At 41.5% G+C, this 27,562-nt stretch overlaps 1 protein-coding gene across 3 annotated transcripts in view; it reads right to left on the reverse strand.

Moving 5' to 3' along the window:
* Positions 1–27,562, reverse strand: part of CSMD1 (CUB and Sushi multiple domains 1) — a 2,014,336-nt gene that overhangs the window by 289,199 nt on the left and 1,697,575 nt on the right. For all 3 annotated transcript variants that reach the window (XM_047713603.1, XM_047713595.1, XM_047713613.1), the window contains 2 exons: positions 27,384–27,510; positions 11,948–12,150 (listed from right to left, as the gene is read on the reverse strand). In XM_047713603.1, the coding sequence (XP_047569559.1) occupies positions 11,948–12,150; positions 27,384–27,510 (330 nt within the window). The remainder of the gene's footprint in view (positions 1–11,947; positions 12,151–27,383; positions 27,511–27,562) is intronic.

Raw genomic sequence — 27,562 nt, forward strand, 5'->3', positions numbered from 1 at the left:
GAGGAAATCATCACCATCAGGTTTTTCATTAAAAGGGTTGCAAATTCGCCTATTATGGATTGATTACAAAGGCATGATGAATAATTTCAATATGTTGTAGAAACCTCAACCCGCTGAAGCAGTGCAAAGTTCTGGTATCATATCATTAACATGATAAAGTGATATTTATTTCTTTACTATCTTCTCCTGTTTTGAAGTCAAGACTACATTATCTATAGCTTTCTTGCCAAGCACAAGTCAGGAGAACCTTCCTCCTGTCAGTTTGAAGTGAGTGGCGTGAAGCAGGAGGACAAAGCGAGGGAAAAATCTAATTTGAGAACTGCAGACTACACCATTTATCACGTAATACTTCCCTGGAGTCTATTTCTAGAAGCGAGAATCCATAATTGCAATCCCTCAGATTTGGAGAAAACGGGTAAGTCAAAGTGCTTTTACCTTCTGAACCTTTGCGTATAGTCCGCATTAAACTCTGCCATGGTAGACTCGGTGTTCTGTCCTCATTTAACCTAATTGCCATGGAAATTATTGCTAATGGGTTTGACTCACATGCTGAAGTTTACATCACTGGTAAGGATGGGGCCAAGCCCTTGGTCAGGTGCTCTCATGTAAGGAAAACCACGCCTCTGTGTCTCCTGGTCTAAAAATTATACGTGTGTGTGTGTGTGTGTTATATGTGTACATTTGAGGTCACGACGTTTGTCGAAGTTCGAATCAGTCTAATTAAGCTTAAGTTATACACATAATTTTTTATATAAATATAAAGTAAAGACTCTATATGTAATAGAAATGACATATGTATATGGTCTCTCCTTGCGCTCAGTGACAGGACTGCTGGCATTTGGAGAGCCTACAGTCTTTTTAGTAATGTGCGTGCCACCAAGTACGTTACTCCGGTCCACACCCCACGCGAGCTTCCACCTGTCCTGGTTAGGGTGTGAGCTGTTGCGGCGGGGGGGGCAGGTCTACTTGAAGTTACTTTGAGTGGAATCTGACACACATCTTCTGGGCAGATCTGGAACCATCCTAGAGACAACAAATATTTAGAACAAAACTATTTTTAGAAAATAATTCGTTTAGAAAATTCAATCTCGCCAGAACCAATAACTAAGAAAGTAAGAAATATGCAGAAAATGCAGACGTACACACAGGGCAGAAGACAGAAAGGCAAAATTCTTTGTGTCACTGTGAAGCAGAAAGTAAACACGGTCCTCGCTGCAAAGCATCTTTGACCTCTGAGTCTTTCTGTAACAATGAGAAAGTCATTAAAAAAATAATAATAATGTGTGTTGAATATTATGAGAGGGAAGTGTAAAAATCAGATAGAATGGGTTCTTACTTATCCTTGGATCCAGAGAATCTCCTAAAAGGGGCTGCGTTTCACTGCAACTTGTAAAATGAAGACTGTGGTGGGGGAGGTGGCCTCAGCCCAGGGAGCAGCCAAGGGAAAGTCTGCACACAAGAGAAAAGATCTGATGGAAGCAGGAGCAGAAGCAGTGAGTGAGAATGGAGGCAGACCGAAGCTGGACGGTGACCGACTCGAGGTCCTGTGACAGAGCTCGGATTTTATTCCGACGAGAGCGAGAGACTTGAGTAGCTTTCAAGCAGGTGCTCAGTGTGGTCAGATCTGTCTATGCCATGGTGGCCCTCCTCACATCCACGTTCAGCACAATCGCACTGCTCTGAATGGCACCATGGACAGAGTCTGGGCAGGAGGAGACCCAGCTGTTTCGGTGGCGTATGTGATGAGGGTCCCCTGCAGATCACCCGCGGGTGGCCTGTGGGGCTGGGACAAGTGTTCTACGAAAGCAGAGAAACAAGAGGAAACCCAGAAGTGGACCATGGTAGTCATAGGTATTTATTTTGAATTGTGATTTCAGCACTTACAAACCTGAAGAAAGGAATCAGGGAGCATGAGAGAGAGGTCGATACACAGAGCAAAGTCCCCACAGCAGCTGTGTTGTTAGGGCAAGCCCTGCTCCCGAGAAGGGGCTGATGTTCTGGGGAACAGGAGTGAGGAAACAGACATTTCCATTGGTCTGTATGGCTGTTGGAGGGAAGCAGAGGGCACCCATCTGATGGCTTTGTCTTTGCTGAGGTGTGACTTGAGGTCATCTACTAAGTGAAAGAGGATACGAGAAGTTTGATCATTTGAGGAAGGTGGTGAAGAATGGAAAATGGTAAGGTGAGTGGGGACAAGAGCTCGCCAGACAAGTAAATGACCATAGCAGAGCCCTGCACGGGTGGTGGCCAACATTTAGAGTGAAGACGCTGCTGGCTCCTGTGGTTCTTGTCAGGAGCCCTCTCAGCCTGCTTGAGAACGGGGGCAGGAGACAATGCCCGAGAGCCCACAAGATAGGAGGAGGCAGTACATCGTAAGGGATGTGATTCTGTGGAAGGCATTGCTCTGAGAGGAAGCAGAGTCATGAATTAAGAGGAAGGACTGGGAGGGAGAAAGCAATAGCCTCTATGCCCCCAGTAAAAGCAAAGAAATCAAGTAAAGGTGGGGAGGGAGGACAGGAATGTTAAGACAGGAGTAGAAGAAAGACATGTTTGAACGTAACTCTTCAAGCATTTTAGGTGAAGCATACAGAGCACACATCCCAAGAGAGGTTAGGGAAGTGCAGTGGAGAAGACCAAAGGGTAGAGGACAGGAACTGATAGGCCCAGAGCTGGACTGGTCATCCAAGGGCGGGGAAGGGCAGGGCAGGATCCACAAGAACCAGAGAGACACAGAGGATTGGTTCTGAACGGCACAGATGTGGTTACGATGGTGCTACAACCGTACACTCCAAAGATGTAATTGTCCAGTTGCCTCTCCCTCCCCACTGTTGATGGGGTGATTCCTGCCTTCTGCAGCGCTGGGTCTCCTGCTCCAGCATCGTGTCAGAAACATAACAGGAAGGGGTCAAATATCTGTTGGTAAATAAATGCCATTCATACATGAGTGAAGAAGGGAATGGTTAAATTTCTTACCGCCAAATTATTATAGTTACGGTAGGACACAGTCTACAAGGCTAAGGGTCCCCTTATCCTGGACAGGGTGAGGTTGGATGGTCAGCCTCAAGTGTTATCGTCACAGTGATTTGCATGTCTCATGCTTTCAACTACCGACTCAACTTATTTCTGAATGTCATGTTTTTAAGACATTGTGAGAACTCAGTCTATTAAATCTGGGAGCATTGCCCTTTCCTTAAAATAAGGTTGCTCAAGTCTGCCTAACACAACATGAGTTGATTTAGAGTTTGAGATTCATGGGACATTTTATGTCCAAGGTCATAGGAGAGGGTCAGCACGCTGTGACAGTCCACAGAAATCACAGTTGCCTGAGGTCTGATGCATGAGCTTCGAGCCTGGGTAGGGTTTATATCAGCAGAAACGCTGTCACAGATGATATTCCAACTGGTGGTTCTATAGAAAAATGTGGATAACCTCTTTTATTGTCAAGCATCAAAGAGACGTCCTCAAGAAAATGGAACCGTTGTGCTTTGTTGGTGGGAATGTAAATTGGTGCAGCCACTGTGGTAAACAGTACAGAAGTTCCTCAGAAAATTAAAGAGTAGAATTATGGGATGATGCAGCTATATCACTACAGGGTGTTAATCCAGAGAAAATTAAAACAGGATCTTGAGTAAATATCCTCACCCCCATGTCCACTGCAGTGTTGCTCACAGTAGCCAAGGTACGGAAACAACCTACATGTCCATCAGTAGATGAGTGGGTGAAGAAGATGGACTCCCATCGTGTGTGTTTATCTTCACATCGATCCATATCTACATCTCTACAGACACATAATGGGGTAGTATTCAGTCTTAAAAAAAGAAAAAAATCCTGCCATTTGTGACAACACAGATGACATTGAGGGTATTACGTTAAACAAGATACATCAGACAGATGGGTATTAAGGAGGGCACATATGCATGGAGCACTGGGTGTGGTGCATAAACAATGAATTCTGGAGCACTGAAGAGGAGTTTAAAAAATGAACAGAAACTTCTCCAAGGAAGACATACAAATGGCTATCAGACACATGAAAAAATGTTCATCATCACTAGCCATCAGGGAGATTCAAATCAAAACCACATTGAGATATCACCTTACACCAGTTAGAATGGCCAAAATTAACAAGACAGTAAACAATGTGTGTTGAAAAGGATGTGCAGAAAGGGGAACCCTCTTACACTGTTGGGGGAAAGCAAGTTGGTGCAGCCTCTTTGGAGAACAGTGTGGAGATTCCTCAAGAAATTAAAAATAGAGCTTCCCTATGACCCTGCAATTGCACTTCTGGGTATTTACCCCAAAGATATAGATGGAGTGAAAAGAAGGGCCATCTGTACCCCAATGTTTATAGCAGCAATGGCCATGGTCGCCAAAGTGTGGGAAGAACCAAGATGCCCGGGGTGCCTGGGTGGCTCAGTGGGTTAAAGCCTCTGCCTTCGGCTCAGGTCATGATCCCAGAGTCCTGGGATCGAGCCCCACATCGGGCTCTCTGCTCTGCAGGGAGCCTGCTTCCTCCTCTCTCTCTCTGCCTGCCTTTCTGCCTACTTACAATCTCTGTCTGTCAAATAAATAAATAAAATCTTAAAAAAAAAAACAAACAAATTCTAAGACTCTAATGCATGGTGATTATAGTGAAAAATACTGATTGTAAACTTGAAAGTTGCAGAGAGAGTAGAGTTTACATGTTCTCACCACTAGAAAGAAACGGTGATTATGTGCTGTGAGAGAGGTGTTAACAAAAGCTAAGACGATAATCATTTTTCCAAATATAAACATATCAAATTGCCATTTGTACACCTTAAACTTATACAACTGCCTTATATATTTCAATAAAACTGGAGGGAAAAAAAAAAGATGTATTCTCACAAACAGGAAAGGTGTCATTTACACGTCCTGTTTCTCTCCTTTCTTTTTCTTACCAGTCTTGAGGGTATCACACAACTGATCATGGCTAAAATCCCTGCTCTCCACGAAATTACAGGATTTAAAGTCTCGACTAAACTGGCATCTTATGTGCTATCAACTCAGGACATCACCACCAGCAGGTGCTGGTAATCAACGCTGAGTGGCCCTCTCTGACCCTGAGCCGTTCACGGTCCATGCGTGGGAGTGACCAGTGATAAAAACGGACGGTCAGTTCTCCATCGGTCCCATGAGGAAGGTTCCGGGGGGCAGAGAGGAGCAGCGGTTCTAGCTGCCCCTCCAGAACCCTGGCCCATAAACCTAGGGTTCGTGGCTGGGTCTCTCCCATAAAACAATCCCACGCCGATCTGCATCTGGCAGTCCCCATGGGCTCTCCCATCATGAACAACGGATGAGGGTTTTTTTTAACATAAAAGTGTACCTATTAAATTATCTTTCAATAAAGCAAATTAGGAAGAGATGTCACGTAGCCACTAAGTTACAGCCGGGATTTACGAAGAAATCAGTCTCAGAAAATCTAGATGCCAAGTGGCTCTAGAGCTGTGTTCCCGAAGACAGAGGAGCTGGCAGTCCGGACCACGGAAGGCTGGCTGGAAGTTTATTTAACCCTCAGAGTAAAGGTCAGTTTTGTGTGCTGAACTGCATTTTCTTGCATTTTATGCATGATTAAATGGTAATTAAGCTTTAATGAAAAATGTTAGGCTGATTACGATTAGCATAATTGCACTAGTCAGCGCATGTTCTCATGTTTACATGCTGCGCTGAGCGGGCAGGACAAGGGGCCTTTAATGGGGTTTGCTTATCTCGTGAGCATCAACAGCTCATTCCTAGCCCAGAAAGGCTTGCCTTACGGTCAGGTGAAGTAAACACACACATGGGGAAGCGCGCTGTCCTTGCCCTACTCCGTGGGTCGTCCTGAAACACATGCAGACGTGCAGAGTTGACGATAAGCAATGACTGTTTCCTGGCCCAAAATCGTTTCAGCGCACAGAAAACGATCATGCCTTAATGAAGTAACAAAATTTATCAAATGATAGATTAAACAGTATTCGTTTTCAAAATGGGTATTAAGCTTTATAAAATAAAAATGTTCTGCCTTATTTCCAAATGGTATCAAGACATGAAGGAATCAAGGATAAATAATTTTCTAAATAATTACAAAACATAAATGGTCAACAAAAATGCCTGACTTTTACGGCATTTTTATGTGTTCTTAACTAGTCAAAATGCAGTCTATATGGGGCCACTAAACTCCTGATAATAAACACTATGAGAAGATAATTTATCTTAACTGTCAACACTGGGTAAAAACAAATCCAGAAGTGAAAGAATCATAATATTAAAATCAGCATTTAAATATGCGTTATTAAAATCTTCTTCCAGAAGTTTTGAATGAAGCTAAAGTTAATGCAAAAAACATCCCCCATAGATGGCACATGGTGTTTGCCAAGCAATCACAGTCACCCTAATATTTTCAAGCATATTCAATTAGCAAATACCTTTCAGCCACTCATTATCCACCATGCTGCAGAAGTACAAACACAGTCTGCCCTGCAAGAACGCAGTCTGCTGACTGCAAACGGACTTCTCGCTGTGAGCACGGGAACAGATACGTGGGTCTTGGGCTGGGAGACGGTTAAGAGACCAATGACTCATCTGCTAAGGCAACCTTAAAAGGCGGCTGCGGCTACACTGGGGTTCACTGAGCCAGCAGAGAGGAGAGGATTTACGCAAGTAGTAAAATGAACATACACCGTATATGCGGGCATACCGAGGGAGGGGGCTGTCCTGCTGGAGCTCCCGGTACAAGGGGCTTGACAGGAGGGGGGACAGTGACAGTGGGTGACATGGAGAATGTGGAGAGTTCTGGCCAGAAGTGAGTTGTCATCTGAGTTGCCCCACTCAAGACGCATCCTGCTTCCCGTGCTCGGGTGAGTGAGGAAGTGGGCAGGGACAGGAGAGGAGAAGCCAGTTTATTGACCATGACAGCTCAGCCCGATCCCAGACGACTTAGACCGAGGTGGCAGGGGTACAGGCTGAGAGAACTGGTTGGAACTGGGGTTGTGAATATGGACCCAACTGAATTTGTTGCTGGACGATACGTGGGATGTGAAACAAAGAGATTTATAAAAACAAAGGCTTTGCCCCGAGCAACTATCAGTGCGGTTGGCATCTGCTGTGACAGGGAAGGCTTCAAGAACATGAGGCTCGGGACAGGACTGATGAGAAGTGCGGTCAAGTGTCGTGGGTCAGGTTGCCTGCTCTGTGTCTCCGCGTCAACGTGGACAGCAGGGCCAACTAGACAGCCAGCACTCAGGGGAAGGGGTTGATGGGAGCGTGGCTGACAGAACCTGAGGAGAGAATGCTGGTTGAGAAGAAATGCACAATGTCACCCTGGGGACATCCAGCCTTTACAGTTTGGGGAAGGAAGAGGAAAATCAGCAAAGAAGGCTGCCATAGGGAGGCCACCGGACTCGGGAGGACTAAGAGAGAAAGGGAAGCCTGGAGCAGTGGATGATGGTGTCGTGGGGACAGGGACGCTGTCCAATAAAATCACAAAGCTCCAACTTACCATGGAGTTATGTGCCTGCGAGGTACAGCAGCACTGATGTCCCATTCCTATGCCCCAAATTTATTTAAAATCTGATGATTCAAATGTCCCTAAGAAAACCAATGCCCGAACAAATATTTCCCTCTGATATTTCAGTGACACCTGTAATTCTTAGCTCACATGCTATTGGCATACTATCCAGTCAAAAGGGTTCATCAAGAAAACTCTAATTTAATACTAGTGGATAAACGGCACTCTTCCCTGGTAACAGTGGTCATACTTGAAATTCAGTTCTATGAGGAAAGCACTTCTTTTCAGTTCCATCATTTTAAATTTTACTTTGAACCCACAGTGCCGTGCTCATACTTCAAATTTAACATTAGCTTGACTTATGAGTGGTAAGACAATGTAACATACATAAAGTAGGTTTTCTTTCTTCTTTTACTTTCTTTCTTTCTTTCTTTCTTTCTTTCTTTCTTTCTTTCTTTCTTTCTTTCTTTCTTTTTTTTTCCTGTCTCAAGATCACAGAAGCACATACATGGACTTGTCCTTCCTCTCCGGTACAGAAGAGGAGCAAAGCCCTTGTGGTCTGGACAGTTGTTTTGCAGATTTTGAAGAGACTAAGCCTTTGGTTTGGAAAGACTCCAGCTTGAATTAGTTTTCTTGCTGGAGGCTCTGGTGGAGAAAGGAAGGCTCTGGGACTGGAGAGATGGACAGTGGCACATGGGTCATGGGTGTGGGTAGGGTGACCAGCTGTCCCAGTTTCGTTGGAAGAAGTTCCTGGAACATGGGGGTGTCTGTTTTATAATCTGACTAAAGGGTTTCAGGAACTTCTTTGGTAAAGTCAGGCAAGTCCTGGGCAAACTCTGACAAGTTAGTAACCCTAGGCATAAGAGTCAACTTTTCATCAAGTTCTCAGACACACAGTGTCCCGCTCCCACTGGTATTCCTGAAGTGACAGATTTTGCTGTGTGGTTCATGGAGTATCTTGGCAGTGGAGATGGCCGGACGACTGCCCGTGTTCCAGCCTGTGGTCTACAGATAGAGCCCATGTGAGACAGATCAGTGTGGTTGCCAAGAGAAATGGCACCCAGATAGACCAGGACCATATGGGGACACAAGAGTGGTAGTAACACCCAAGGACAGAGAGGACCCGGTCCTCCCTATGCACCCCGAGGAATACATCTTTGATTCCCACACGCACCAGAAAGCGGAGGGAGCTCTGTGGAGTCAGTGGACATCAGGCTTCTCATCTATCTTAACACATGGGAGCTTGAACTGGATATAATTTCACTTAGAAAAATGAGAACAGGATTTGTGTTAATAACCGGGAGAGTGGAGCACACTCTTGACCATTTCATGTGCTTTCCGATGTTGCTTATAGAATTATATTTGTCGGGATCCAACACAAAACACACTGCACACTTCTGATAGGATAATTAGAAAGGGTTTCTTTCAAAGATTAGTCCCAGGTAGAAGTGTGGTTCCTGGGAACTGGTTATAAGAACTGGAAAAGAACGTGGGTGGCTTCTTGAGACAAGCACTGAGCTCTGACTGGGGAACAGAGGCAACCCCGGGAAACCGGCAGGGAGGGAACAGGGTATATGGGAACCATGACCCCTCTCTTTCCCTTGTATCTCTCATATCCTGCCAGAGCTCCCCACTGGATGAATCCCAACAGTACAGAAGACTAGTTCACTCTTAGGGTCAGAGAGCAGCTTGAGAAATGGAAAAGAATAATCTATAAGGCAAAGGGAAAATGTAAAGTACGGAACATAGAGTCTTGGAAATGCAAAGGTCCTTGGAAATTGGTGCAGTATCTTCAATTCACAAATAAAGCAAAAAGGACAGAGACAAGAGGCCAGTCACAGAACTTTAGAGGTTAAGACAGAAACCCACATTTCCTTACTTAGGGTCCAAGATTAATTTTTCTAAATTATGCCAAACAAAGTTTGTATGTCTTGTTTCTGTCCCCTCTTTATAAAGTTTTAAAGACAACCTTGAGGAAATCCATTCACAAAAAAGCCTCAGAGTCAGCAGTATATTTTTGCTCCTAACATGGAATTTTCCAGAGCATACCAGACTCACGGACTCATCAGCTGGAAGTTGGGGAGGGAAAGTTCTTGTGCACAGTCTTGTCAAACTTTATGAAATTGCCAACTGTCATACATTTTTATCTACAAAAATGACAATTTCACATGGTTCCAACTGGATTTCGAATACTGAATTTTTAAAAAAAAATAACTAAGTTTCATTTCTGTAGGAATTTTAATGGGTGTGTTCATGTTGATCACTTCCTAAACATCAACATATTAATTAATTAATTAACAAGGAAAATCAAAACATCTATGATTCTCAAATAACCATAATGAAGGGCCTATTTAAAAAAAAACTAGGAAGTTGTCTTTTGAAGAGAGGGAAATCGTGAAGGAACATAGGAAAATAAGTGTTTTCTGGGTTTTTTTTTGTTTTGTTTTTTGTTTGTTTGTTTGTTTGTTTGTTTTCTGGGTTCTGTAAGAATTTAATAAAGGGGAAATTTTTAAAAAAGCCAGTAACAAAACCATATACCCCATTACCCTACAATCCAGCAGTCCTAGTCCTCGGTATTTGCCAAAATGAAAGGAAAATGTGCACCCACACACAATCCTGCACAAGAATGTTCAGAGCCACGATTCCCTGTTGCCAGAACCTGTAAGTGACCGAGATGCTCTTCGGTAGTGAGTGATGAATGAACTGTGGCCCATGCAGACCATGAAATATCTTCCATCACTAAAAAGGGATGGATTAAGAGGTGAAGAGACGTGGAAGAGCCTTAAATGCATGTCGCCAAGTGACAGAACCCGTCTGAGAAACCACACACTGTATGACTCCAACTCCAGGACGGTCTGGGAAAACCAGAGCTCTGGAGGCCATAAAGGGACTGTCAGGGGTGGAGGGTGCCGGCGAGGGATGGGTACTCAGAACACAGAGGATTTTTAGGGAGTGAAACTACTCTGTGTGGTACCATAATGGTGGACACACGTCATTATCCATTTTTCTAAACCCACAGAACGTCAACCACCAAGAGTGAACCCCATGGGAACCACGTCTGTGGGTGATGACATGTCACCAACAATTATCACAGGGGAGTCTGTGCGTGAGCGGGGAGTGCAGATGGGAAACCTCTGTACCTTCCTTTCCATTTTGCTTGCACCTAAACGTGCTCTAAATAATCATGTATTTTTAAAAAGTCGAGGTAACGATGGAATGAGTAGGAGAGAGAAACAAACACCACCTCATTGCGTTGCCAACTTTTTGTTTTGCCAGATAAGGGGTGATGAGTCACACATCTACCATAATGAGTCACACATCTACCATAATGAGTCACACATCTACCATAATGAGTCACACATCTACCATAATGAGTCACACATCTACCATCTACTCATCCCCATTTCTGAAGATAAAAAGAGCAAAAATCTTAGAATAAAGGAATGTTTTCCCCTAAACCAGGTTAGCTGGAGCAAACTTACCTCAAATATTTTTACAACAGGCCAGTGAAAAATTTAGCACATGTTTGCAAATCACTGCACTAGAAGCTCAGTGAAACCGGAGATGAAAAATTGTGCAGATGATAATTTCATTTTTATTAGCAACCTTTTAAAGCATTAAACTGAGCTAAGTCCACTTTCTTATGTAAATCCTAAAAGTGGTTCACCAGTGGCCTGCCAAGAGATAGCTGAATGGGAGTGTGCTCATGTGCGAATTTCACCTGTTTCATGGCCAACCCTGCACACCACCAAGGTACACGACCTCTCTACAGGGTGTGACGTGACGGGTGCTCAGAGGGTCAGCATCCACGAAGTCCCTACACTCCTTCCTTCTTGGGAAACTGCTCATTAAAAATGGGCCTGACAGGCTGTCAGGGGGTAAGAGCACCAGTGTTCAAGTGGGAGGTCCCATGGGCGATCTGACTGGGATAACTCTGTCACGAGAACTACCTGAAACCCTGGCCCAGAGGAGGGGCAATGCAGGGCCCTTCTCTGCAGGAGTGGATGGCAGGCCCTCCCATCTGATTAGTGGACGGCAGGCCCTCCCGTAGGATGAGCAGCTGCACTGCGTGGGGACGTCACAGCACAGAGTGGGGTAACCAGGGAGCCTAGCGTTGGTGCAGGTTTATGGAGCCACCCGAGACCAAGTTCCCATTGGGTAGAGAACAGCCTCTGTCTGGGCCCCCATTCGCTGGTCATCTGAAGGCTTTAAAATGACACGTCTCTGTTTTCCTGTAACTACGGAGATGCCCTGCTCGCCCTATCTGGTCGGGGACAGCATGTCTGAAAATGAAACTTTCTCTCCCCCTGCCCTGTTCCGAAGGTCACATCACGATGCTCAACAGAAATGAGCTGCACAAACGGGGGAGGCCCGAGGATGGGCAGCGAGGCCTGGCGACCCGGCACACGGGTGCCCACACACAGACGAGAGGTGGTCGGCACCTACTTGAGAACTGGATGGAGAAGCCCGACTTGCTGATGAAGAAGTCGCTGTCGAACTGCAGGGTGAGGGCACTGAACGTGCTGTGGATGTCCTCGGGGAGCAGGGAGCCGCTCCACTCCTTGAGCAGGATGTCGCTGTCCCGCGGGCCGTCCCACACCTTCAGGGTGTCGTGGGCCGTCTCCGTGTCGAACACGATGAAGTGCAGGCTGTGGAGAGAGCAGAGCCTGTGCTTACTGCTAGGACGGCTCCCCGCACCACCCGAGCCCCTGGCACAGACGGGACGCGCAGGGGCTCACCGGGCGGGTCCCTTCCCCCCAACAGGTGTCTCGGGCCACCTGACCCTGAGAAGCCTTGGACACACGCGTCCGGGGGTTAAGTGAGAGTTACCTGGGCAGGCGCAGGACACGGAGCCTGCCGGGCTCTGCGCTGAGCTACGTATCCAAGGACCAAAACAATTCCTTCCGAGACTGCCCGTTCTTTGTATGATTCAAAGCTTTCTCAGCCTCCCACATCAGAGGGGAGTTTGACTTCGCTTTGCTTTAAGCAAATCAAGGATTTTTACAGGCGTCCGTGTGGTTCCTGAGATGCCCCACTGGGTGGCAGCGTGTGTGCCAGGGACACACACAGGCGATGATGTTCCCGCACAAGGACATGGTCCTTGCGTCCTCACCATCCCACCTGCCACCGGGATTCTTTCTACCAAGTGCATTTTCAGAAAGATACAGTGTTTGCAATACCAACACAAAGGCAGAAATGTGTCATAGGAACTCCTTTCTTGATAACATTTTAATACACTTTGACCAGATGTCGAGGTCCTTCCCAAAGCGAGGGGAACATCTCTGGGTCTGGAAAGCTCGCTCATAGCGGCAGCCGAGGTCAGGGGAGACGGCAGCAGAGCTGCGGGGAGCTCAGCCACCAGCACTTCCCGGCTGCCTCACTTTCCAGTTTCTCCCTCACTGCTTGTTCCACAAAACAGTCCGGGAGAAGACAAACATCACAACAAATGACAGAAGGAAAGTGGGACACGGACCCCAATAATTTCTTCTCTGCCTATTATATATTCAAAGAAAGTGTCTGTCTCAACTTGTAGAAAGTACATGCCACGTGGAACACTTTCAAGGCGTTTCATGTGAAATATTTTTAATACAGAGGAAAGTACGGAGGGTAGCAGACACTCTGAGCCCACCGCCCCCCTGCGCTCACCTGTGGTCCGACATGCTTCAGATCTTTATAAAAAAAACCCTATAGACACAGCCCCACTGCCCTTCCTTCCACTAATTCATCTGTTCTTCCTCTCAGTCCACATTCTGAAACGTTCACAGACCATGTTCCGTTTACGTTTCGGTGATTTTCACTGCCGTGGTGTGCATATATATCCCCAGGCAATGGAGGGTCCTCATTTGTACATTCAACACTGATTGCATAAGAGATGTCATTTTGGCGTTGCATGTGCCCCTACATGCTGCTTTTTGCCGTCAGCATTACGTGAAAGCCCCCTCTCTCTCTATCCCAGAAAATGTAGGTTTTCTTAGTCCACTTCACAAGCATGCGAAAGTGCTTTATTTTTCTAGTCATCTACTGAAAAGGAGTTCGCTTCTGCATTTTATTTATTCTGTGTGTGTGTGTGTGTGTGTGTGTGTGTGTGTGTGTGTGTGAGTTTATTTTTGTGGAGGTGTAGTGGGCACACAGCATCACATGAGCTTTGGGCGTACAACACAGTGATCCTACATGTCTACACCTCTACACCGTGCTCCTACACGTCTATACCTCTACACCGTGCTCCTACACGTCTACATCTCTATACCGTGCTCCTACACGTCTACACTCTACACTGAGCTCACCACAACAGTAGTCCCATTTGCACATCTCAGTCTCGGCAATGTTGCTGCCAGAAGCAGCCCTGGGGACTCACCAGGGTCTTTCCAGGCTCAGAAACAATCTACAAGCTGTTCTGCCCAGGGACTGTAAGTAGTTAGTCTCACAGTAATGCACACATAGCCTTGTTCTGGCCCATCTTTATCAATATCTGACATTATCTCACTCTAGGGGCCGGGGACATAAGCATCTGATGGTTGAGGAATGGTGGCCTGTGCAGATTCCATTTCCCTGATTTCTCATGAGGTAGAACCCATTTTTGTGTCTCTGAGGCGTCCCTCTTTCAGCCTGGTTTAGCACTTCAACAAATATGTATTGATCACCAGCTGTGTACCCAGCACTCTTCCAGAAATTTCAGATACATCAGAGAATGAAACAGAGAACCTGCCGTCAGGGCGCTGGCATGGTGATGGGAGGAGCCGGTGATAACCCGAAACCAGGACTCCGCACAGGAGGGAGGCAGACTGTGTGTTTGTGGGCGGCAAATGCATGTGGGGAGAGAAGAAGGCAAAGCAGAGTCAGGAGCACCGGCTGTGCTGTCCGGGGTGGGAGGGAAGCACTGAAGCATCCCATGGGGTGATACAAGTCGACATGGAGATACTGAGTGGAGGTCCCGTTCCGGGCACATTCTGAAGGGAGGACCTGGAGTGGCTGAGGCACATACGGGAAACAGAGAGAGCAAGGCCACTGCAGGTTTCCTTCTTAAAAAATACAAAGGCAGCGTTGCCATCAAGTGAGCTGAGAAAAAGTAAGTGGGGAAGGTTTTGTGGGATGGGGAAGACCAGAGGACGGGCTTTGCACATGTCGGGTTCAAGATGCGAAATGGGTACTGAGTAGTGACGGTCAGGAGAGAGTTGTTCATATGAACCGTGAGTTTTGAAAAGCGTCTGGATGGAAATAATAAATGTGTGTGTCCTCAGCACAGACTGGTTGTTAGAGCAGAAGATGAGGTGAGGTTGTCAGAGGACGTGGGTGAAGGAAAGGAGAGACCCAGGGTTTGAATTACCTGAACATACAGGTTTCCCACATTTGCCACGTGCTATCTCTTTTGTCATTCTTATTATTATATTATATTATATTATATTATATTTATTATATTATTTGTTGAAAGATTTCGTCACAAACGTTTATCATTTTAAGAAAAATCGTTACTGCTTACCATGGTAGGAGGGTTCTGTTTTAGTTTGCTCTGTAGTTAATCATGAAGAAGTATTAGATTCTAGGGACACCGGGGGCGCTCAGTGGGTTAAGTCTCTGCCTTCGGCTCAGGTCATGATCCCAGTATCCTGGGATCAAGCCCTGCATTGGGCTCCCTGCTCGGTGGACAGCCTGCTTCTCTCCCTGCACCCCACCCCACTCGTGTTCTCTCTATCAAATAAATAAAATCGTTAAAAAAGAAAAAGTATTAAATTCTGCTAAGTTATTTTTTCTACATCTATTTATAAGACCATATAGTTATTTTTTAAATAATAGAATAAATTACAGAGTTAGCTCTTAATTTCTATCTCTTATGCTGTCTTGCCATTGGACACAAAGGTTCTTTTAGACTCATTAAATGAATCAAACTATTGCCTTATTTTTCTTTTGACCAGAAATTTTTCTAATATATTGATACATTATAATCTATTATTTTCCTATATTTTCTAAAAACTCATCTCTACCATGTGGGTATATTTTTATTTCCATTCCTAATGTTAATTATTTGGGCCTCCTCTATTTTATTTGTCTACTCAATGATACCTTTTCAAAAGCCAGTTGTGGGTCGTTAATTTCCTCTATTGCTTCTCTCCTTGATTTCTTACACATTACTTGTTTTTCCATTTCTACTTCTGTGAATTTACTCTGCTACTAGTTTATATGCACCATTAGCTAGAAACTTGTTGATTTTCAGGTTTCCGTATTTTTCTAATATGTGCATCCAGTGCTATAAATTAAGTATGAAATTATTAATCATGCATTTTTTTAGAGGAGCAGAATCTGCCAACCCCAATACACCACACTTTAGTATTGTGTGTTTTTTTTTAATTGTGTTATGTTAGTCACCTTACAGTACAGAATATTGATTATTTTGAATTAAAGTTGGTTAAGAAACAGGTTATGCAAGAGGGACACTCTCACTCCCCCATCACCCTAAAAGCAGGAGATAAACGTCCGCTGTGAGACGTACCCTCCTTACCAGGAAGAGAGACATCCTTCCCAGCAGGGAGAGGGAACCGAGGGCTGACTAGCTGTGCAGCCAAACCTGCGAATTCCTCACTAATACCTAACCCCAAGTCCCAACTCCTTTGTCTTGTCAATTCTTCACGGATTATCTCCTTGTATAAAAGCTGTAAAAACTGCCTGGTCTAGCCAGTTCTTAGAGTCTCATGTTTCCAATGCGGTTTCTGTAAATGTAAATTAAATTTGGTTTTTCTCCTGTTCATCAGCCTTATATCAGTGTCATTACTAGAACAGCCCAAGAAGCTACAACGGAAGACGGGGAGTGTTTTCCTCCCCTACATTACTTTTTTGCTGTAGATTTCTATTTCTATCCCATTTTGGTCAGGATATGGGGCATAAAAGAGAATAATTCTGTGTATTTACTTACAGTTTATTCCTAGTATTTGATCATGTTTATGTATGTTTCATACTTATGTGAATGGAATGTGCAGGTTCTAACTGGAGATTGAATATCTTCTAAAAATAAGTCCAATAATTGCATAGTTCAGATCTTCTTTAAGCTTACTAATTTGTTATCTGCTTGATCTATGGGTCATATAGAGTTCTAAGTAGTGTACTGTGCCGTTTCCAATGTCTCCATATTATCCATTTGTGTGTATATTAAATTATGTTCTTAGCTGAGTGAAAGTTCCTAACTATCATATATTTCCGGTAAATACATACTCTAAACAAAATCTAGTGCTATTTTTTGTGTTAATAACTGCATAACAGGAAGCTTTAGTAAGGAATGACAGTTTGAGGACAGAATTCCAGATCAATAGTTATTTCCCTTTAGTTCTTCAAAGATCTCCTTTTAGTCTGTATTGCTAAGATGTCTTTTATCAGGCTAATTAATAGAGGCCTTTCTTTCTTTGCCTGTTTGTCAGATCACCTTGCCTTTGGTGTCTCTCAGTCTTACTAGAATGTGTCTAGGTGGTCACTGATTTCCACTCATACTACCCAGGACATATTAGACTTATTAACTGCAAAACTCACATTGTCTACCAATTCCAGAATTTAAGATGATGTAGGGAATAACTATGGCTGTAGAATTATGAGCTATTTATGTAACTGTCCACCGTAGAACTGACTATATACTTTTATACTGTGTGCTTGAAGTAATTTTTGATAAAAATTTAAAAAAAAACTAATGAAGAAAAGAAGAAAAGGAGGAAACTAAGTAATGTCTCTGTATATAAATCTGGCAATACACTTTGAACTACATGTGAAATTGTTTTCTAGAAAATGCAGATTATTGAAATTGACTCCAAGAGCTCATTATATACAAACATACAGAAATATACATCCTACATTTAACAAAATATTTTTAAATTGGTGCTAAATTGAAAATAAGATAAATGGTCAACAACAAAGGAATTAAAAGTCCAGTAAATATTGACATATTGATATATCTATGTATCTACCTACTTATCTATCTAGAGAGAAGTCTGTAAAATATAGCTAAGTGAAAAAAAGAAGTATGGAACACTATGATGTTTAATTGTCTTGTATAAATAATTTTATTTATTAATTTAAATAATTTTCCTATAGATTTTAGGAGAATTTTATAACTTTAGATGGTAAAATTTATTATTTATTATTTTTTCTATTATGGAGGGGTTATTTTGTATAATTAAATTTTATTTACTGAGGGACAGTTAAGAGTTTTCTCACTGTGATTGGGAACAGAACAGTGAGGTCCACTATCACCACTTCTAATTAACATTATTCTGGAGATTGTAGCTGTTGCAATAAGACAAACAAAAGCATAAGACTTGGGAAAAAGAAAATAAACTCTTATTATTGTAGATAACATGCCTGTATGCATAGAGAAAACTTGAAAACCTACAAACGCTTAGAATTAATAAGAGAATTTATAAAAGATAAATATAAAAATATACTTTGTTTTCATATAGCAGCCACCAATGCAAAATGACATAAAAATACTATTTACATTAATATTAAAAAATCCTGTAGGTAGGAATAATTCCAACAAAAGATCTGCAAGACCTCCACGCAGAAAACTACAAAGCATTATCAAAACAAGTAGGGGTGCCTGGGTGGCTCAGTGGGTTAAGCCACTCCCTGCAGCTCAGGTCATGATCTCAGGGTCCTGGGATTGAGCCCCGCATCGGGCTCTCTGCTCAGCGGGAAGCCTGCTTCTCTCTCTCTCTCTGTCTGCCTCTCTGCCTACTTGTGATCTTTCTCTGTCAAATAAATAAATAAAATCTTAAAAAAAGAAAAAAAAAACAAGTTATATAAGATCTAAATAAATATTCCAAGCACCATGTTAGGAATTAGAAAATTCAGCACTGTAAGTGATGTAAGTTTTTTTTAAATCGATCTATGGATATAATGTGATTCTAATCAAAGTCCTACAAATTTATTTTGTAGACTGTAACAAACCTTTCTAAACTAAATATGGAAATGCAAAAGGACAAGATAGTTATAGCAATCTACAGTACAAAGACCAAAGATGGAGGATTATAGCTCTGGTTATCAAGACTTATTACAAATAATTAAGTAATTAAGATAGAAAAATACCTACAGATCTATAAATCTATATAGATCTGGTTAATGACAAAGATTGCATTGTAACATGCAATGAAGAAAGATTGACTTTTAAACAAATGGCCAATTTAATTTCACCAATGACTACAGCAACAATAATAAAATACTTGAATATTTTTCATACATACACAAAAATCAATTCCAGTTGAAACAGAGACATAATGTGGAATGTAAAATAAATCTGCAGGAAAACCTCAGATAACATTTTTATAATTTTGGAGATGCAGAATTTCTTAATCTGGACTCCCAAATACTAACAGCTCCAAAAAGCATCTGACATAACACAATTTAAAAATATGTAAAAAACCCACTAATTATAAAAGAAAAATGAATAAAAAAATAAAATTGACTCATGGAAATTAAGAACCTGTGTTTATCAAAAAACATTATGATACCAAAAGACTGACCATAGAGTATAAAGGTAAGTGTTAAACAAACCTATAATTAGCAAATAATTGCATTCAGGATATATAAAAACTATACACACATCAATAAGTAAAAGAGGCAATCTGATCCAGGAAAATAAAAAGGGCAAGAGACTTCAACTGGCAATTCATAAAAGAGGATATTCCAAAGGCCAATCAGAGAGTGCAAATTAAGACTTGATCAGAAAAATGCAAATTAAAACTCCTACACAGCCACCAGAATGACTAAAATGAAAAAGATAGTCAATGCCAAGGGTGGTTGGAAAGTGGAGAACCTGGAAACCTCACGTGTCTGGGATGGGAGCAGGTATGACCACTCTGGAAGGTCATTCAGTGGAATCTACCAAGGCTGAGCACAGAACTCACCATTACTTAGACATTCTAGTTCCAGGTATGATCCAAAAGAAAAACATGCGTGCGCTCACCAAACAGTACATGAAAGCATAGACAACATGACAACCCAAACCAGACAAAACAACCCACACATCCATCAACACCAAAGATGAATAAATAAGTGATGGTGTATTCATGCGATGGCATAATCAAGCTCTATCAGTGGGAGCGAAGTTTGCAGAAATGAAGATACGATACCAATCTCACTGCATAATTCCATTTTATACAACGTCCAAATTAGGCCAGACCATCTGAAGGCCACAGTGATCATCCTTGAGAATGAATGATTCACATGGAGCTCAAAGGGCACATGCTGTGTCTTGGTGAGTCTATTTCTTTATCTGGTTGCTGGTTACACAAGGTGCTATTGTGTGGACAAGCCATACACTGGTAGTTTGTGTCCTTCTAGGCATGTGTGTTAATGAGAAGCTTCCACAGACAACCAACCAACCAGACACCTTAGTGCTGTGATATTTGCCAATTTGGAAAATGTCTGATGACTTCAACAATAAATACAATATAAAAAAATTTAAATACAAATAAATTCACAGCCATTTAAAATAAAAGAAATACTAAATGTCAATATGCCAGACACTACACCACTAGGCAGGGAACATTTAAAAATCAAATAAAATATAGTATCATCCCAAAAGAACTCATACTTATTTCAGACACAGGTACATGAGAAAACAAAAAAGCCATACACATTGCAATGCACAGAATCACAAGCGTCCATAGTTATGAATAAAGCTTTCGGTCAGCATAGAGGGACATGTGTCCAACTGTGTCTCAAGAGGTCTCTGAGGGGTCTTGTCAGGCAGAGAGAAGGAAGGAAGGAAATTCAAGTAAAGACAGAGAGACAGAAATGAGTAAACAAATAAATACCTAAATACGTCAAAACTGTCAAAAAATAAAATCTGCAAATAAATATAACAAATAAAATGTTGTAGAGACTTTTTTTTTTTTTTTGGCCTGACAAATTGACAAAGATTAAAAGACTTTGTTGGGTTTCGGTGAAAATGTGGAGACTTCCTTTTCATACACTGTTAGAGGTGATATCTACTCTTTTTATTTTTTTATTTGTCTTAAAAACAATTTTGTAACGGTCATCAAAACTTAGATGAGCACATATGCCCTATGGCGGATAACAGGGGAAACTCTCCAATAACCCAATATCCCAACAGGGTGTGGTTTAAACAAATGCTGGCTGGCACATTCAGCCAACGCAATGCCATGCAGTGTCATGAGAGAATAAGTTGGAATCACTAGGAAGGACCAAAAACGCTACCTACATTTATTATCCAAAAAAATGCTCAGAATACTATGTGACATGATACTATTTTTGTAAAAATAATTCAATAAATAGATAAATGAATAAATAGAATTTTATATATTCATGTTTGCATACTGACACTATAGAAATACAGATCAAATTTCCCACTGTAGTTATTTCACACCTAGGATGACAGCAAACTACTTTTCAGGCTTCTTATTTTTCTGTAACACTTTTCTAATATTTCAAAAATAAGGGAAAAACAGATACTTCTAATAGTATGTCAATGGACTTTAATTTATTCTGCATATAATAAGCAGACAAAATAATTTTTAAAGTGGGCAGGTGAAATGATCAGTTTTGTATCATAGAAAGATTTGTAATAATATACGTAAAAATGTTTCCACCATTTGAGCCAGCAAAAACTTCTGTAGTTCTTGGTTCTAAGGTATTAATTACAAATCAAAGCAAAGGTTTACTTGCAATACTATCTGGTGTATGATTATATATAATATTGAAAATTAGAAATAATATAAATAGCCAACAAGAGAGACAATATTTAACAACACACACTCACACTATAGAATATGCTTAGTTACATGTAAGATATGTGTCCATGTGTCAACAATTATGTATGTTATAGGGATAATGGAAGTCTTTTTTTTATTTACAATTTTCAAAATGTCTTTATATGTCTTCATTTTTCAGCCATAATAAACTAATATTGTTAATAAAGAAAATAAAACATGTTCCCTAGAATGAGAACAGTGGACTAGAGAAAGCCTTTGCAAGATGGTCAGTTAACAGGCCCCATGCATTACAAGGGTCTGGACAAGGGGAGTAGAGGCAATTATGGGTCGGTAAGTGCTATCTGGGAGCTTCAGTCATGGAATTAAGGAGATGTGAGGGTCACATGAGTGTGGGTGGGAGAGAAGCTTGTGATATGAAGAGCTTTGTCTTCCATCCTTGGATACGTGGTTATGACGTTAACACAGACTACAAGTCTGAAGGAAGGTTGCTGTAGGACAGATATGCTGAGTTCAGAGAAGAAACTAGGTTATTTTTAGATGGGGTAAAAAGAGTGAAAGCTTTGTGGAGGAGTTGACATTTTAACGGGGTCCTACTAGATGGGAAGAATGTGGAGATGAGGCAACAAGGAATAACTGGGGAGAGTGGAGGTCAAGAGACAGAGCTGGTATAGCACAGCTGGGATTAGGGACTAACATATATATGAGTAGTTAGAGATAAATTTGTAAAGTCACAGTAAACCAAATCAAAGAGGGTATTACCACTGTGGTTAAGGAGCTTATGTGTGCTGATCATCAAGGGGAGCGTTTGAGAGATTGGGGAGAGTAAACCATGGTTTTGGAAAGGTCAGCTGGGAGAAGATTAAAATAAGAAAGGTAATGAGCATGCTAAGTAAGGAACTGGAAGTGGCAGATAACAAGAAAGGAGGATAGGGGTGCCTGGGTGGCTCAGTGGGTTAAGCCGCTGCCTTCGGCTCAGGTCATGATCCCAGGTCCTGGGTTTGAGCCCCACATCGGGCTTTCTGCTCAGCAGGGAGCCTGCTTCCTCCTCTCTCTCTGCCTGCCTCTCTGCCTACTTGGGATTTCTCTCTGTCAAATAAATAAATAAAATCTTTAAAAAAAAAAAAAAGAAAGGAGGATAAACAAATGGAGAGAAGACAAGGCTTTGGCCCATATGCAGCTATTTTTTTTCTCAGTGCTTATTATGAAGACATTTAATGTAATTACCAGAAGAATGCTGTGAGACATCTACTGACATCTTGGATTTTCTATTTAGGGAAATATTGAGACCAAGGAAGGAGAAATAAGGAAGAGTAGAAGATCATATTGAAAATTAGAATCCCCAGCCAGCGGGAGGAAGGTGGATGTTAAGAGAAATAGGGAATATAGAAGCAGGAATTGTAACAGCGGGAATGACAGTAGTAAAGGCAGATGTTGAGGTGTTAGAGTCTATTCGTGGGGAGCTCCTCATTTCTGAAGCAGTGGGAAAACCAATGTTTCCACTGCCAACTCCTCCAAAATTCCATCTGCATTCAACTCGAATTTGAAGTGTGACCACTTTTCTTTTCTTTTTTTTTTTTTTTTTTCTTTTCCCATACCTTCTTCCTTTTTTGGCCAATGCCCTTATTCATGATCTATTGATGTGAAATGTCAGGTGGGTTTCTCACGGGAGACGGGGTTGCAACACAACATGCTTTGCTGTCTGTGCATGACCTGAAGAGCAGAGGCTCAGTGCCCGCCTACCCAGGGACTTTGAGAAGACTTGGTCAGCCAGTGATTGTGATGTGCCTCTGTGATTTGTGTAGTGATATGGGAACAGAAGAGCAAAAAGAGAAGTCTGTCCTTTACGTAATTCTTCCAGTCAGTCCAAACATTTCTACTGGAATTTCAATTGTGTTGTTAAAGTTAAATAAATAATCAATTAATTATTTAACTAATCATTAAATGGTGTTAATTAAATAATCACACCTGAAATTGGGTGTGTCAGGATCCTGCAAAGGGAGGAGTGCCTGCAGCTCTCCTGCCTCTAACTTTCTGTCTCCTGGGGAGGTGCACGAACACAATGGCTGTCCCCATGGCCCCACACTAAGGACTGGAAGCCAGCCCAAGACATGGGAGGCTTGGCAGTGAGACCGGTCTCTTCCCTTTTGCTGGATGAAATTCTCTTGGCTGGTAATTTCCTCACATTATCTCCAAAAGTTAGGTATAACTTGTGGCGTTCTAAATAAGAAAGGAGAAATTTCAGACGTTTTGTTTCTAGCCTCATATGCTTAACTGCTATCATCAAAAGCTTCCAACTTGGGTTTCTAGCCTGTTTGCTAAGCAAGGCTTAACACTGAGATTGGACATAAATGTCTAATAAATAGAGGCTATTGGCTTGCCATTTTCCTCTTGACTCTATTTCTCATGGGGAGCTTAAAGTCTGGTCAAAAATAAATTAAAATATCCCTAGATTTCAAAGCTAGATCTCACTGTACTCTTTCCACCGCCCAACACAACCAGGAAACAACTCTAAGACATACCAAGGTAAGATGAGGACCACCGTCCCTCATTTCACTTTCTATAAAAGTCTGCACAGGGACAGTTGTGACAATCTTGGTAAAATTTTGATGTACCTCTGATGTTTCTAATAGTGCATGAGCTTTTCTAAAAGAATTCCCCTCAAATATACCTCCAAATGCAATTTCCTGTGAATGATTAGGAACAGAAATACTTTCAAAGTGAGTTTTCCAGACAATTACACTTGCAGAAAACCAATTAAAACCAAGAAACAATATACACATGTGATTATGTAAAATGTGGCCTCCGCTGTTGCTTGCTGAGGACGTTTATACACTGTTACCTTTATTATATAAATTATAGTTGTGCTCCACAATGAAATACAGGAAGTCTCTTAGAGAAATGTTTACTTATAACACTAAATGTGGCTAAATTTACTACAATGTCTTGTGATTAAACTTTTAATTAAATTTGGCTCAGGTAACTGCTTTATCGAATATATGTTAAAATTACAAACCTCTCCCAGACCCAAGTGCCCTATAACAACAACTATTTAGAATTCTTCTATTACCTTGAACAAAAAGTTATAGCAATATGCAATCAGAAATTTCTCTGGGCTCTAGTGGAATCAGAATAGGCCCAGTAAGAATTGGCCCCGAGGTGTGTAGAAACCATCCCTTTTATAATTTCTGGGGTCCTGCTGCTTATTCGTTCTTTGAGAGTGAAAAACACTTACATTGAAGAAATCATAGTCTGAATGCATAATAAAGAATTCCATTTATATTAAGAATTTTTTAATACTTAAATTAATCCCTGGGCTCATGTTTCTATAACTGATGTTTTCTTCATTATCAAGTAAATGGTGTAGTTAATATTGGCTATGTTACCAGGGGAAAAACTAAGACTTCGTAACAAGCCAACCAATATCAAAGCTAAGACCAGACCCTATTTTTCTGAGTATTATTAGTACTATGTTAAGCCTACGATTGTACCTCATGTACTTCTAAGTTTTTTTTTAAGTACCACACTAACAATAATACATATTTTCTTAATGAAGAGCAATTACCAGAAACATTTCAAGACAAAGTTGAGTAAATTAACTACAAATACTGATGCTTCCTTCTTTATTCCCTATTTAGGAAGGGCTTTATGGCTTAAATCAGAAAGATCTGTTTACAAACTTGGCAAGACTAATTATCATATGAGAAAGAGAGGGAAGAGACCTAAGACATTCCCAGAACAGACTGAGTATCCAAGGTCTTCTTCTTCCCCCTAGAATACTAATGGTTGGACTTCAAACCCAGTTCGTGATGTAAAAGGTGTACATTTTTTATTACTTCAAGTCATTCTTTATTACATTCTTTTCTCTTTTCTTATTAAAATGTTAATGAAGTATTAGATTCACCTGCAAAGAATGAACTCTTCACTTGGGTTGCATTTAGGAGAATAATGCTCACTTTATTTCTCAGGAAACGAGACACAGGAGAACTTGTAAAAAGATACAGAAATTTGAAATCCTCCAAAAAGAAAATATATTCTGTTTATGTAAAGTTAATTTGTCAATCCAAAGAATTCCTGGAATTTTTTAAAATAAAAACTAGTATAGCAGGTTTTATAATACTCAGGTCAAGCATTCAGGAATTTAAGGTTAAAAACTAATCTTTAGTTTTATTTAGTTCAATGGAAAAATAACTGCATTGATTTCCATAAAGAATACAGAATTTAAAATTGTTACTCAAACATACCTTATTTTTGTCCCAATAGATCAATAATTACCTAATTAATCATTTATCTTAATTAAGACTACAAATTTATTTATCTATTTTTAAAAAGGAATTTATTTATTTATTTACTTTAGTGAGAGAGAGAGCACGAGGGCTCAGGCGGGGGGGGATAAGCAGACTTCATGCTGAGCATGGGCGCCAAGACCTTAGCTAAAATCAACACTTAGATGCTCAAAAGACTGAGCTACCCAGGCACCCCAAGGATACAAATTTATTTTTAAATTAGTTATTATAAAATAAGACTTTGTATTATATACATGACTTGGGTTGCTTCTCTTATTCCTCTTAACTAATAAGAATCATTTTTCTTCGGGTATGTAAGTGGGAATAGCCCATGCCATGTTAGCTTAGACTGCAAGATGTTCATGTCGTGACATGAAAGACAGCAGGTGAATGTCAGAGGACCAATGTCACATGAAAGGGACAGAGTGTCATGGGACACAATACGCATCTCCCGTTGGCTTTCTTTCCATTTCACTGAACTAAGTTACAAAGTCGCAGTGTGGTGGGTCTATGTCTGTTTTACATACATTGCTAAGGTTTCTAGTGTGACTTTTGTGAATAAGGACAAAAATTCAGTAGTTTGTCAATACATCTATGCATTCATTTGCCCCAGAAAGAGATTGCTGGGTTTGACCTCCCACTAGCTTCCACTTCATGTATTTGAGGACAAATTGGCCATTTTGTCTCTCACGGGCATAATGACACATAGGTGGAGAGAAAGTATCAGGGACCTGGGGATTAGCACTGTTGGGGTTGAGACAGAATTTTTAAACAATAAATTTTGTACAGATATTTCAGAGCAACTACAACACAAGGGAAAAATTAATGAAGATAGAAAAACGATTTGACAAGGCACTGCAAAGGACTGCATGCCCTCTTCTAGTTCATCAAGAACTATAATCAAGAAATAACTTAATTTGAAATTACTCTTTGATTTATGTGCTGTGGTTTTTGACACAGCCTTCTGACTAGAACATGGAAAATTACTTAAAAAGATTACTTTTTGCTGGTTTATTTATTGGTATAAAAAATTTACTGGAGTAACTGAGAATCATCCATTGAAATACAACACTTTCTTTAGAAATGTTTGCACAATTTCCTGTGCTTTTTAAATGATTTTCCTTTACACGTGCAACTTTAGATTGAAATGCTTTCTTGGTCTACCTGAAACTTCCTTTGGTGTATTACAAACGGCTGTCTATCCTCCATCCCTGTATGCATGCCCCCTTCCGGTGTGTTTGGTTTTCTTTCCAGTAGGGGATGGAGTATATGTCTTCAAACCTTATCTTGCTTGCTGATGAGGCTTGTTTGTTTGTTTGTTTGTTTGTTTGTTTTTGGTTTTTGCTTTCATTTTTGGAAAACAGCACATTAGCAAATGAATGCAAGCCCGAGCGTGAAAATTCTGTCATCTTTTGCCGCCAAAAACCTTCCACCATGAATAGTTTGCTAAAGGAACAGAAGCCTGGTCTGAAGACGCCCCAGCATTCCTGACCGTCCAGCAGAGGTCTGCACACCCGAGTGAGGCCGTCCTGGACCCTCACCCTGACCAGCCTGCCCCGGCCAGCCCTGCGCAGGCAGTGCACACAGTCATGGCAGAAAAAGAAATGCTTTCTGCCACTACGCTGTGGGGCTGGTTCGTTATGCAGCAAAAGCTAACTGATACATTTAATTTATTTTTCTCTTTTTTATAGATGGCTTAATAGCAGTTCTCAGAGGAATTCCAAAGGAAATATATGAGCTAATAAAACATTTCTGCACATCATTGCATGTTTTTCTTGGACTCAGATGTGAAACCCATCATGGATAATAGACGTGCTATGACCTCCACTACAAAATATAGAAGACAGTCCCATGTTCTAAAGTCCTCAAAACCAAAAATAGCACAGGTACCTGATGGTCTTCCCTGGGTCTGCCTCTATGATCCAGGTACAGTGGAGGTTGTTGTCATACGGGGCCGGGTAGCCGGGAGACAGGATCCGCCCAGAGGTGGCCGCGTGGATCTGGCCACCACACTCGGCTGCAAGAGATACAGACCCTTGAGAAGACTTACTCCAGGCCCCACAGGCTTC

Source organism: Lutra lutra, chromosome 2 (genome assembly GCF_902655055.1).
Source record: "Lutra lutra chromosome 2, mLutLut1.2, whole genome shotgun sequence".
Lineage (NCBI taxonomy): Eukaryota > Metazoa > Chordata > Mammalia > Carnivora > Mustelidae > Lutra > Lutra lutra.